The following is a 13,478-nucleotide window of genomic DNA, read 5'->3' as shown; positions in this document are numbered from 1 at the left end:
AGTAAGATCTTTCATGTTGATTCAGCTCTGGTGAAAGCAAAGTCTAATCGATCAAGGGTATCATATATCGTAAAATCAAAAGGCCACTGCAAGCCTCAACGCCAAATCAAAGAAACAGGAGTCATCAACAACAAATTCACACGGTGGCCTGCTCAACCAGGTATTTTCGACAGGCAGCCTTCAGCATATCGATACGTCTCTGAGTATGAATGAAGACCTCGCGGTACATGTCCAGGCTCTCCTGAACGACCTCCTGGCGCGATTTGGAGCCCGCACAGATTTCACGCATACGGATCTCCATCTCCTTGCGCAGGAAGGGCTTGCTGAGAGATGGTTTATCCGGTAGATTGGCGACAACGTTGTCATAGCCTTCCACCAAGGCGATACCTAGGCGAGTCGGGATGAACTCCTTCACGGCGTTCCGACCACTTCCTCGCGAATGAACGGCGACATACTGGCGCTCCTTGATTTTGGCAATGTGTTCGGCCATGGTGGCGTCGGTCCCTATTCCGTTCGCGTCCATGAGCCCGATGAGTTCTGGTTCGGTCAAGTAGTTGGGGGGCGTTGTCTTGCCCTCGAAGATGTTGGCTTCAGTCGGCGCGAAGACTTCACCCACTCGGAAGTTGGGCAGTTGTTGGCTACTCTCCCACTTGTCGTATACGTAAATTTCAAGGTAGTTCTTTTCCAGAACGATCAGTCCGTTGGCGTGAAACATCTCGTCGCCATATTGGATCTCAACCTCGGTGCTTTGACCTTTTGCATCATCGGAGCAGCAAGCGAGAAATCGCCTGACTATGAACTCGTAGACTTTCTTCTCGTCAGAGTTCAGTGCACTTGGTGAGACCCAGCACACTGGGTGGATAGGTGGATGCGCGCGGTCATTGTGGCGTCCAGAACGAGGAGTTTTGTACCCGCCATTGATGAGACTTCATATTTGAGACAGTCAGTAATGTCAGAGAATGTCCGCTTGTAAGAACTCTTACCCTCGGGCGTATTCACCCCAGTTGGTATCAGGGAATTGCTTCTCAATTAACTTCTTTAAATCAATGCCTTTGTCGAATTGATCCGTCTCAGTACGAGGATAGCTGATGTAACCTTTGGTATAGAGAGATTCTGCGGCCTAAACCTTGATAAGCCTCCTGATAAGAGCTGGAGAATGTAATACAGAGTGCATACCTTCATGACCGCCGAACTGTCCATGCGAAGGTACCTGCTGCCCATCATCTGTAAGTCCACCGTTGTTAACGGCAGAGGTCTCCATTTGCTGGTAGGCTTTTGGTTGACTTCTGTGACCTTAGCGGTCTTTGCTAGCAGACACCTTTCCAGCATGACTGTCACGGCCGCCCTGTCGAAAAGATGGACTCTCCTCCATAGGAAGTTGACCTTTTTTATTTCTTGGACGTGCATCACCTTAATTCCCCAGAAATTCTCCGGCTTGAAATTCTTCACTCGTAGATACCGATCAACAACGAAGCCCAGGGTGGGGAATTGACATGATCCTGTTGACTGGGTCAACTATAATTGATGCCGGAATCAGGAAAGCTCAAGGTAGGCCACCAACGTACCGTAACTGATGAGTTTATCTGCCAGAGCCGCTGACAAACGTTGTAGTTGAAGGCTCTGCAATCGGGTGAATGCAGCACCAATTCGAAGGTCGAGCTCGATTCTGGCAGCAACCGCATTTGCTTGGTTCTCATCCACATCTATAAGGGCCCGAGCAGCGCGTAGAACATGCCTGTTATCAGGTGAGCATTGCTCATGAAAGAGCTATGTATCATTCATGTACACTCACGCCCTCTCTGTGTTGCTGAATCGAGCTCTTTTGACCACGATCCGCTGGTTTCCCTGTATCGCTTGTTTGCGGACTTCGGTGCCGATGTGCTCTCCCTCTCGATCACAATCGGTCCAGATAAATAGAGCCTTCGACTTTTTGGCCTGCTCCTTAATGTTTTCTGCGATTGGCTTATTGCGCTATACACTGAGTTAGCCTTGCTGCGTGGTTCAAGAAATACCCCTGACCAGGCCCTTGACGACCGAAAGCAAGAGGTCAAGAGTGCGTACTTCTTCCACAAATTCGTGCACAGGAGCTTCAAAGAGTGAGCCCGGTGGGCATGAGAGCCAGCCTTTGTATTGACTCTCGAAGTCGAGGGCCATCAAATGTCCCAGGACACTGGTCATTGTGACTGAGCAGGTGCCCCAGGGGTCACCGAAGTTGAACTCAAATAAGTAGTTCTTCACGTATGGATTACCGCGTATAGATATCTATGTCTATCTCAGTATATATGACTTCAATAACCCCTGCCGTCTCAAGCCAACAGTCACTTACTGTTTGCATGGAACCCCCGGAAAGATGCTGAGCCACAGCTTTAGCAATGGCAGGTTTCTCTGCCACGCAGAGAATCCTTGGGACAGGCATAGCGAATGACCCGTCAATTCAGAAAGTCTCGGTCATGCCATCATTCGAGACGCGAAGAAGACGCGATCACTTCCCGAAACGGAGATGGTAGATTTCTGCCTGTATGCCTTAAGAGCACTTATGCCTGAGGCAGCAGCGTCAGGTTGGCCCAAGCTCCTTCGCCCAAAGCGGTAAGCGCGCCGTCCAATAGAAACGCTCGTCCGCGTTGTCTATGATCGCTTCTCTTTGTTTTGCCACAATGTTTTGATTCTCGTCGATCGACAGTTGGACATCAAGAATCACTGTCGGGTGTGCAATAGCTTCAAACTGCGACACCTATTCTGAAGTCCTTCGAAATGGCGATACCACTTCCTCAAGTTCACTCTGTTGTGGACTGTGCCTCTTTCAACCGCACGGTGCTGCCCTTCCTGTCGCAGTTGACAACCCTTCCTGCGCAGCTGCAAGTGGCAGCCGCAACGAAAGATGTGGACGCTCTGAAGAATATCTATCTTTCGACAAACCCGTTCATATCGGCGCTCGGGTTGACTTTGGTTCTGTCTGTGCTTTTCCTCATTTTCTCGGAAATCAACCGCAACTATTCCCAAGTTGATCGGTTTTGGAGTATCCTGCCAGCTGCGTATAATGTGCACTTTGTCGCTTGGGCGCGCATGTGGGGCATTAAGAATCAGAGCCTGGATACAATCGCAATCATCACTTTGATTTGGAGTGTAAGTTATATTAATGCGACGACCCCGTATGTGCCGCCGACTCTAATTCCGCTTAGGCCCGATTGACCTTCAACTACTGGCGCAAGGGAGGTTATCAAATTGGCTCTGAGGACTACCGCTGGCAGATCGTGCAGTCTCAGGTCAACAACCGGTTCCTCTTCTTCCTGTTGAACGCCACCTTCATCAGCTTCGTTCAGCCATTACTGCTTCTCCTCGTGACGGCGCCTACCTACAACTTCATTCTCCTCTCGCGCCTCCCTGGTTTTGAACCGTTCGGCCTCCCCGACCTTGCATTCTCACGCCTTGCATTCTTCTTCGTCATCATCGAATACTTCGCCGACCAGCAGCAATGGAAGTTCCAAAGCGCAAAGAAGGAGTACCAGAAGACAGCTCGCATCCCCGACCAGTACAAGGGCCAATTCACTCCCGAGGACCTGGAGCGCGGCTTCGTCGTTAGTGGTCTCTGGTCACTGTCCCGTCACCCTAATTTTGTCGCCGAGCAAGCGATCTGGCTCACACTGTACCTGTGGAACTGCTACCGCACCGAAAGTTACATTCAGTGGACCGGACTGGGCGTTTTGGGCTACCTGCTCATTTTCCAGGGAAGCACACGGCTGACCGAGTCGATCAGTGCAGGCAAGTACCCTGAGTACAGCGAGTATCAGGCGCGTGTGGGACGCTTCATTCCTCGTTTTTCTGTCAAGCCCAAGTACAATGGCAGCAAGAAGAAGGCCCCTCGGTCCGAGACTAAGCCGGCAGGCGCTGGCGATCAGGCGACGCAGGAGGGCAAGAAGAGTCAGTGATGGGGAGGGTGGAGTTCCGATGCAGGATTTCTGTCGATTTATATCTTCTTACTTTTGGTTTCCGGATACTGGATGACTGATATTTCTAAATATATATATTGTCGGTTTTGAGTGAAGTTTCGGTATCTGTTTCTGATTGGAGTATTGGGTTCTGTTATATCAAGTTTTGGTTAGGTATGCTATGAGGCGAACATAAGGCTGCTATACCCAGAGTTCAAAGGCAATACTATCAGAAACCCAAGTTATCTAGCATTCTAATTTATGTCATATTGATACTCCACCACCTCAGGACTAGATGGTTACATAATATACAGTACAATAAACTAGATCGGAAGTCGGAACACGAACGAGAAGAGTGAAGAGGGAGAGGAATGCAAACATCACAGAAGTCCTAATATTTATGACAAAAGTGAAAACCAATGGGGAGAATAAGATATGAAGACAGCGGAGATGCTTCCGTTATTCAATGAATACAAATCCCAGCATAAAGAAACATGTAACACCCTCCTCGCCTGACCATGGATATCCCGCTGTTCCTATAATTCGTCGCCTATGAGGGAGGCGGAGCCGTCTGGTCTCTAATCTTTGACCTCGGAACCTTCGATTGGCGGCGTAGGCTCGGGAGGAGCAATGGTCTGTCCATGGGCGGCACCAAAGTACTTGGCGAACTCGCCAGAGTCCGGATAGGGTCTGGGACCGAGGAGCCTGATCATGTCTTCACGGCCGAGGACTTCCTTGGCGAGGAGCTCTTCCGCGACAATTCCAACTTCCTTCTTTTTCTCAGTGAGTAGGGCGCGGCATTGGTTGTATGCCTCACTGACGATGCGGCGGACTTCACTGTCGATCTCCCGAGCGGTGTCCTCGGAGAAGGGCTTGTGAAGCTGTTGCTGAGGGTCCTCCTCGTAGTAAATGTATCTGAGCTTGGGCGACATGCCGAACTTGGTTACCATGGCGGTTGCCATGCGGGTGACCTTGTTGAAATCATCGCTGGCGCCGCTGGTGACGGTGTCGAAGTGCAGCTCTTCGCTGACACGGCCTCCCAGAGTCATGGCCATACGATCCATCAGCTGGTTTACGTTCATCAGATACGTGTCCCCACCGGCTGGCAGATATTGCGCGTAACCCAGAGCTCCTTGACCCCGAGGAATAATCGAAACTTTGAGCAGAGGATCGGCCCAACGGAAATACCATCCACAGATAGCGTGTCCAGCCTCGTGATAAGCAACTGTCCGCTTCTCTTCGGGAGAGAGCACAAGGGATTTCTTTTCCAAGCCTCCGACGACACGCTCGATGGCCTGCTCGAAGTGCTTCATGCTGATGGACTCGGCGTTCTCACGAGCCGCTAATGAGGGAAATTAGCAAGGCTAGATACCCACAGGGCCAAAGTTTAAGATCGAAACTTACCAACCAAAGCTGCCTCATTCACACAGTTGGCAATGTCGGCACCAGCAAAACCGGGTGTTAAAGCAGCGAGTCTGCCTTCAAGATAATCCATATCCTCCTTGGTCACAATCTTCTTCAGATGAACGCGGAAGATCTGTTTACGGCCTTCCATCGTTGGTCTGTCGATAGCAATATGCCGATCAAATCGTCCGGGCCGCATCAAGGCCTTGTCGAGGACATCGGGTCTGTTGGTACCAGCGAGAACGACAACTTGTTCCGAAGTGTTGAAACCATCCATCTCAGTCAAGATCTGGTTCAGTGTGCTCTCCCGCTCATCATTACCTCCACCGAAGCTCTGCTTGGCTCTGGATTTACCGATGGCATCAATTTCGTCGATGAAAATGATGCAAGGGGCATTCTTCCGGGCGTTGGCGAAAAGATCACGGACACGGGAAGGACCGACACCGACGAACATCTCGACGAATTCGGAACCGCTGACACTGAAGAAAGGGACGCCGGATTCACCAGCAGTAGCCTTTGCGAGTAATGTCTTACCTGTACCAGGAGGACCCGAGAGGATGGCACCGCGAGGAATCTTGGCACCGAGTCTCTGGAACTTTTCAGGGGTTTTAAGGAAGCTGACGAACTCCATGATTTCGACCTTGGCCTCGTCCATACCCGCAACGTCGGAGAACTTAATCTTGATATCAGTTTCGTGATTGAAGCGCTTGGCCCGGCTCCTTCCCATACCGAAGATTCCGCTCTGACCACCTGCAGCGCCGGTGGCACGTCTCGACAGCCAGAAGAAAGAACCGATCAGGAAAAGTGTAGGAGCGAAGGATAGAACCGTGGTAAGCCATGGTACCTCGTCAACGTAGGCGACGGGAATACGCTCGGAGCTTGGGATCCCAAGCTCATTCTGAGCTTCATCCAACCTGCGCTCAAAGCTATCCACGGACCCAATACCAAAGTAATAGTGGAAATTTGGCTGTAATGCTGGCGAGTCAGGGTATACCCGAGCCAACGCGTCGCGGTGCAAGTCCACCCTGACTACGTTATGGTTGATAACCGTCAGTTTTTCCACAAGACCCTTGTCGAAGAAGTTCGCTCTAAACTCTTGCCATGTGATCTCCTTGCTGTTTTCCCCAGGAAAAAAGCTGCGGTATACATAGTATGTGATGAGCGACGTGACCAGAAACGAGGCGGGGTCGAACTTGAACTCTAGGGCCTTGAAGTTCGGAGGTATTTGCTTTTGATCTTGTCCCTTCTGTTGCTCTCGCTGCTGTTGCTCTCGCTGCTGTTGCTGCTGCTGTTGTTGCTTCTGCTGCTCACCCTGCGCACCGCCCTCTGACTTGGCTTTCTCCTTACTTCGCTCCTCCTCGATCTGGTTCAACTTGTAGGCGTAGTCGGTCATGTGCTGCGACATGTATCGTGTTAACTTGACATAATCCATCAGAGACGCCGGCCTTCCGGACTGAATGTGCTTCTTGATGAACTGCTGCATCTCCGCCGGTAACCCCTCCCTTAGCAACAGTGTCCGCATATCATCCAGCATCTGATGTTGCGATGGCGGCACCTTGTTCTTCAGGTGGTCGACGAATAGATGAACTTGTTCCTGCTCCTCCTTGCTAAGGGGGGACTCGGGCTCTTTCGGCGTCTTCCCATCTCCAGGTTTACCGCTGTCGTTCCCTGGTCCCGTCGCTGCATGTTTCTGGCCGTCTTTGTCGTTCGGGGGCTTCGGACCCCCGGGGCTTTCAGTAGCATAGGTCCTAACACGGTGGGCCGTGATCAACGATGATAATCTCGACTGTGGAACACGCGCAGACAGCGGACCTGCGCGGTTGATGCATTCTGCGGCTCTCCTCGAATATCGAGCAAGATTGCCTGGCCGTCTGAGTAAGGTGGCCATGGTCGAGGTAGATGAGCCCGAAGGCGAGGTAAAAGGTTTAAATTAGGCTCACTTTCAGTTGAAAAGAGAGACCGCAGAAGCCATAGAGGCTCTAGACGAGAAAAAAAGGAGGATAGGAGATGTTGGTTCAGATTTGAGAGGAGCTCTTGGGGGAAGCTGTTCGCCGCCAGCCATTGACACCTTTCCGTCGGCCTGGGATTTTTCGCTGTTCCGCTGGTTCGCTGACTCATCCATCGCGGCCAGAAAGCATCATCGGAATCTCAACGAACATGATGGACCAATGGCTTTACAGTACAATTCAGGTATGATCTATCGGAATAGATGCATTATATGTTATCTATGACCTTCCGAGTTATTCGAATCAGATTCATGCATCTGATGAAGGCATTTTGTCAGATGTTGATCTTAACTATCTAGTATGTGTTTCATATTGCAGTCAAATCTTCCTGCCTTGACCAGAGGCACTCTGCTCTTTTGTACAGGTCGTGATAAACAAGTTGAACAGGTTCAATGAAGATAAGCAAGTGGAGTGGTTATCGAGTTTCCTCAAAAGCCATAAACGCCTTTTATGCCCGAGAATAATGAGAAAGAAAAGAAAATGAATGCGTCGCAGTGCGCGAGCAGAGAAAGCCCGGCTTGACTCCGTTAACTCCGATGATCTACTGAGCCCAAATTAGCCTCCCACGCCGGTGTCCGATTCGTTATTCGGTTTATTCGTTAGGCTGTCATCACAGTCCACCCTGGGGTGGACCGTTGTTATCGAAGACCGGGAAATTTGTCGACATGTCTGCCCAGTCCCATTCGATGGTCATTGGCATCTGCCACAAATCTTGAGGAACGAAGGGCTGCTGAAAGGATGACAAAGGAGTACTTGCGGTCGCCGCATAGGGTGGCTGATCAGCAAAACTGACACCTTCCAGAGGATCAGGACTCAGCATGTCCTGGAACTCCTGTCCGATTCTGGGCATAGCCTGTATGTTGGGGGGTACATTGGTTGAGATACCAGTCGTTCCAGGAATTTCACCATTAGAGGCAAAACCACTTGCATCGTTGGCCATAGTATTACAGCCGGGTTCGCCCAAACTTTCAGCGAACAACGGCGACGACATTGGGACATTTCTTGACGCCGCCTGGGTGGGCTGCGTTGTCGTCGAGGGTGAGGTTGCGGGATGCTCTTCGGGGGTGTTTTGCTGCAAGTTGACCGGTTCCTCGGGAGATTTGCGTTTCTTTTTCGAATAGGACTCCTTCTCAGCTCTATCAAGGACCACCTTCGCAATCCTCTCAAATTCTCCACATAGACCAAGCATTCGCTTAATGCTGCCGTTCGACTCATCCGAGACCAATGTTGACAGGAAATTGACGACTACATTCATCAACTTGACGTCTGATCGAGCGCGAGCATCACTGGGATTCTGGAGAATATTGGCAAAGAGTGTGACCAGAGCTGACACGGGATAATATAGTATCAACCTGAGTATCGAGTATCGTTAGCTTAAAAGTGCGATATTTTTCCTGAGAACAATGCACTCACCAGACACAAGCGAAATCACCCTGCGGAATGTATTTGATTAGGTTGATAGACGCCCTGGCAGCAGTAACACAGAGTACTGCCGATAAGAAGACCCTAGGATTCAAGGGCCTGGCATTCAAACCCTGGATAGCGTAATTGGAGAGACGGCTTGTCCAATAACCATGATGCACAGACATGCGGTGGATGGTCGTTAAACAGTTATAGTAGGCAAAATGTAGCACGACGACATGGAGGATGAGAGGGGTGTGCGAAGCCTTGATTTCATGTTCCGGCCGAAAATCCAGGGGTATACTGTCCTTCCAGTCTTCGAGTTCCTTGTCGAGATCCCCAATAGTATTCAGAAGCTCGCCATCAGACTGTTTTGAGGCTTTGGCGGAGTATAGCCGTTTGTACACCTTGCTTTCAATAGTAGCGAAGCGACACATGGATCGGAACAAGTTAAACTTGCTTCTACCGTCAGATAATGGGACATTGCCAATGTTGTCGGGTGGATCGTCGCTTGGTAATTCGACATTCATGTCGTCATCGTCTTGTACCGGCGGACGCCCGGAGCGGAGACAAATGCTATGTGGCAGATTAGCACAAGTGATAGATAATTGGGTTTAGTTCTACCTACTCTTTGTCAAGAAGGTAGGCAATCCAGAAAACTCTCTTTCGTTGTTCAACTTCCACTGGGTTCAGTCCGAAGCCCGAACCTCTCTTATGGAGACCGATGCTGTGAGATAGTCTGATTGCCGCCGCAACCAAGAAGAAGGAAGGCTGGGGGTTTGGAGTCCCCTGCAAAAAAAGAGACTGATTTGTTGTCAGCACAACCAACCGTAATGCGTACCTCACATTTTTTCTAAAACATACCATTCCAAGCAGTGCTTGAACACTGAGAAGATCCGTATTCCGCATGGTCAGTTCCGTCAGCACTCCCATGGCATTCTTCAAATACAGCCAAGCTTTCCTGTCCTCTTCTTGCGGCACCAGATTGCTCATGACTCGTAGCCTGTGAGCGATGGCTAGCACAACGTTGATGCTGGCCCACCAGCCAGAACCTTCGTAAGGATCTCGGGAATATTGTCGTTCGACCAGGTGCATGAAAGTCGGCTCGTGATAGAGCGGAAACATACAGTTGAAGTTGTCGAAGAAGTCTTTGAAAAGTGACATGGCTTCATCCTTCGGTGGCAACGGCTTGAACACGCGGCGAGCAAATATATCGCTAAAGATTTCGGGCTTCCAGTACATCCATTTGTTATCATCTACATAGGCTGATGAAATCATGTCTTGAAATGAGGTGTCGCCTGTTTTCTCATTGACCCATTGGATGCCTTTGGGAGAGAAGATCGAGAAACCTGATGATGACCCTGTGATCAGAACTGTCAGTATTTTATCTCAATCACCGCGTAAGTTATTGATATGTTACCGATGTATCGCGTTTCCCCACAATTATTTGTTACGAGGGAACACATCATGTCTGACAGGCCTTCAACCTCCGTCTCTGACTCCTTTTGCGATTCCGGGGACGTAGCAGCTGTGCGTGGGCTTGATTGAGACTCCACACGAGGAGTAGAATAGTGAGATGAGCTATTTTGTTGTGACGGGGCGGTCTGACTCTGGCTGGGGATGTTGATCTTATGCGGGTTATGCGGATTATTGGAACCAGTTGCGTGATATCGGTCAGCAAGACGCTTCTCCAGCGTTCCAAGGTCTGTTTTTCCTCCATCGTCTTCTGACAAGAGACCAGTCAGGCGTAGTAAAGACTCCATCCTCCCTAAACGGTTTTCAAGGCCCTCGATATACTTGGCACTAATCGCGATGCGAAAGTCAGCATAGGCATTCAGACGAGAAGCAGAGAAGTAAGCATACCCTTTAGGAGGATTTCGCTTTTTCTCAACCTGGGTAAACACACAATCCGTCTTATAGTTGGTACAATGCGAGCATTTGGGCATCTTGCCGTCGCATTTGATTTTCTTCTTCCGACACATGTCGCAGGCCTACCTCAAAGACAGTAAGTCAACGGGGGAAGCTTGACTTTGGAGCATGAGGCGGTTCTCCACTCACCCTCGCAATCCTTCTCCGTTTGGCATCACTGTTATCATCCGCCGTCCCGATTGAAGGTTCATCGTGGAAGGTGGGATTGGAGAACATGGGAGCGACGGGAGAGCCATCATGCCCATATGATCCGAACAAATGAGGTTGCTGATTCATCAGCATGGGCATATCGAAGCCCATGCTCTCTGTTCCGTCCCCTATACCGTCCATCGCAGTTGAATGTATGTCCGATGACGCCTGTTGTAGCAAGTCGCTCTCCAGTGGCAGAGTGGAGTATTAACAGGTGTCTGACTCGAGCGACCTGATCAATGCGGGGTTTCGATACCGAGATTCGGAGGCCAAGGGAGGGAGGAGCAGGTTGGTATTCGCTCCAATTCGAATAGTATGTGAAAGGAGTGACTAAGGTTCGTCGATGACGATCGCATCCAGCGCAAAATCGCTGGTAGAGACGGCAGACGCTGCCGAGAAAGAATAAAAGGATGAAGCGAAGATGGTCAACTGTCTTAATCTTCGCCCCGAGGCAAGCACGTGGCGAGCCCAAATACTACACCTGCAAAGGTGGGGGATGAGAGAATCCTTTCCTCTTGTCAGCTGTGGATTGGAAATGCTATTGACTAAGTATCGTGGAGGCAACAAGCAATATCACGAAGGAGAAGAAGATAAAATTCGTCGAAGGAAGAGAAAGGAATCATAGTTCGGTTTGTAGATTGCAGTTACGTAGCAAACGGTGCTGCCTTTTGGTTGACCAAGACCACTAAGTTGAGAGACTAAAGAGCAGCTAAATCCTTACAGGCTGACACCAAAATCTTGGGCTGTAGCTTTTTGGCCATACGGGATGAGGACTGTTCCTTTTGTTTCTGCTACCAACCGATATCTCCAGTTCTAACTCTATCTAGTCTGAGACGCTGAACAGATGTTTCCCTCTTCAGCAGTCCAGAGTTTCAACTAGACATTGTTCTCTCATTCTTCCCTCCGCGACTAACCACAATCGACTAAGCGGGGACAATCGCAACGGAAGTCGTTAACCCCGAAAGCCGAGCGAAACCACAGCTGGAACTTGGTGGGTTAGTGGCGGTGGTCATTTGCTTCCACTCCCGAGTTTCTGGTGGCTCGATGAGCCATGAGCCCATGAATCATCCGTGATCCAGGATCCAGGATCCATCAAGCATCAAGAACGGATCCCATGGTCGACGCACTCCGCACAAGACTTGGTTGTGTTTGAAAGAGTCTACGATGGAAGCCATCACTACCTAGGGGTTATCTATCTACCAGACTACCAGAGTACGGAGTGCCCCTGGTTCAACTCCCTAATTTCCTCTTTGTTCAGTAGTAGTGTCCATCATCGGTTCCTCCGAGATGGCCGTATTCGTAATTCGTATCGCCGTATTCGTTCTCCTTCAATCTCCTTGGCAGAGGGTGTCATTTGTCCGGTCTGAAGCAGTCCAAAACCATTCCTTGTCAATGATCGACATCAACAGGGATCGAAACTCATGACTCTTCGTAAGTAACAGCATCGCTTTCCGCATTATTACCAAGTGTTCAGTGACTGTGTAAGGCGGGTAAGGTTTAAATGCAGTGTGATTCAAATATGTAATAGTCAAGTACAGTGATGAAGCACAAAACTAAACAATCAGGAGCGGCGATCTTGTCAGGATATATGCGGTGAAAGTACACGGAGGGTTATAAAAATGCTTATATCCCATCCTCAAAATCCAACCAAACGCCACGCTATGCACCCACAATGTCATCTTTTGTACAACGGACGAACGGATACTCAAAACGAGATTAGAATCCTAGCCCACCGAAATCTGTCCCGGATTTTGTCGAGGGCGATTTATCGAGGTAGATAAATTCATCAAACGTGCTTGTCCAAAAACTCCTTGGCTTCGTTGATCTTGGTTGCGAGATAAGGGCTTCCGCCACGATCAGGGTGGTTCAGCAGCATGAGTTGGCGGTGCTTCTTGCGGACCTTGTCCTTATTCAGGGTTCGCTCGCTGAGCTCTGTTAGTCAAACTGGACGGTGTACAGTGTCGCTTTGGTAGACATACGGAAGTTCCAGGATCAGGGCTGCTTCACGGCGGGTCATGCGTGGCTCAAATCCTCTAAGCACTTGTCAGCCAACCTCGACTCATTCGAACTATATGATCAGGATGAATGAGACCGACCCCTTGTAAAATGCCTTTCCCATAGCGTTCACACCACCCTGGTAGCGACGAAGAGCGATGAAACCGGCGCGACCCTGTAGAACAAAAAGAGAACAGTGAGCCGACTATATATCGCAAAGTAACATCCGGAACTCCTTCCTTACCAGAAAGGCCGCTGTAGCGACACCAAGGCCGATAGCAAAAGTCGAAGCCATGCTCAAGTAAGCTGCAAGACGTAGCAGGGCGGGGAGCAGCACAAGCAATATATCGATGGGTTATGGAGTCTAGATGGAATCGAAGTTCTGACGTTGGAGAAAATCGGAGCGCTGTCGAGATAAAAATCGGACCGCCGCCGCGATGCCTGTTTAGGTTTAGCGCCACCTCCTCCACGCTTCGAAGCTTTGTAAAAGTTTCTACGGATTTTCGAGCCGCCTTTTCACGATAACAACTTTTTTAAATAAACCAGTCCCTAGAACATCACAATGAGGGTAGAGACTTGTCATTTCTGCTCTAGGTAATGTCTGCCTGATTCCAGAAATCAGGATTCA

The 13,478-nt window shown here is 49.8% G+C and overlaps 5 protein-coding genes across 5 annotated transcripts; 1 reads left to right on the top strand and 4 right to left on the bottom strand.

The window, feature by feature from the left end:
- Positions 1-136: 136 nt before the first annotated feature.
- Positions 137-2,416, bottom strand: CDV56_108870 (DNA topoisomerase 3; the record flags this gene model as incomplete). Its single annotated transcript, XM_026762489.1, has 7 exons — positions 137-926; positions 984-1,120; positions 1,177-1,499; positions 1,566-1,735; positions 1,793-1,952; positions 2,013-2,262; positions 2,327-2,416. The coding sequence occupies 7 exons, from the start codon at positions 2,414-2,416 to the stop codon at positions 137-139; spliced, it is 1,920 nt and encodes a 639-aa protein (XP_026618929.1).
- A 335-nt stretch (positions 2,417-2,751) lies between these two features.
- CDV56_108852 (DUF1295 domain protein) lies at positions 2,752-3,926 on the top strand (the record flags this gene model as incomplete). Its single annotated transcript, XM_026762471.1, has 2 exons — positions 2,752-3,123; positions 3,180-3,926. The coding sequence occupies 2 exons, from the start codon at positions 2,752-2,754 to the stop codon at positions 3,924-3,926; spliced, it is 1,119 nt and encodes a 372-aa protein (XP_026618928.1).
- Positions 3,927-4,504: 578 nt separating this feature from the next.
- Positions 4,505-7,218, bottom strand: YTA12 (ATP-dependent metallopeptidase FtsH/Yme1/Tma family protein; the record flags this gene model as incomplete). Its single annotated transcript, XM_026762414.1, has 2 exons — positions 4,505-5,268; positions 5,331-7,218. The coding sequence occupies 2 exons, from the start codon at positions 7,216-7,218 to the stop codon at positions 4,505-4,507; spliced, it is 2,652 nt and encodes an 883-aa protein (XP_026618927.1).
- Positions 7,219-7,946: 728 nt separating this feature from the next.
- atrR (transcription factor atrR) lies at positions 7,947-10,996 on the bottom strand (the record flags this gene model as incomplete). The annotated part of the gene is made up of 6 exons (XM_026762340.1): positions 7,947-8,688; positions 8,750-9,313; positions 9,366-9,541; positions 9,602-10,098; positions 10,158-10,728; positions 10,796-10,996. 6 exons carry the CDS (start codon positions 10,994-10,996, stop codon positions 7,947-7,949), a joined length of 2,751 nt encoding a protein of 916 aa, XP_026618926.1.
- A 1,645-nt stretch (positions 10,997-12,641) lies between these two features.
- On the bottom strand, positions 12,642-13,145 carry pam18 (putative mitochondrial DnaJ chaperone (Tim14); the record flags this gene model as incomplete). The annotated part of the gene is made up of 4 exons (XM_026762287.1): positions 12,642-12,780; positions 12,835-12,888; positions 12,952-13,025; positions 13,095-13,145. 4 exons carry the CDS (start codon positions 13,143-13,145, stop codon positions 12,642-12,644), a joined length of 318 nt encoding a protein of 105 aa, XP_026618925.1.
- Between the last annotated feature and the right edge of the window lie 333 nt (positions 13,146-13,478).

The sequence above is a fragment of the Aspergillus thermomutatus genome (assembly GCF_002237265.1).
Source record: "Aspergillus thermomutatus strain HMR AF 39 chromosome Unknown NODE_2, whole genome shotgun sequence".
NCBI lineage: Eukaryota > Fungi > Ascomycota > Eurotiomycetes > Eurotiales > Aspergillaceae > Aspergillus > Aspergillus thermomutatus.
The sequence above is the reverse complement of the archived record's forward strand: the minus strand, read 5'-3'. Positions and strand labels throughout refer to the sequence as shown.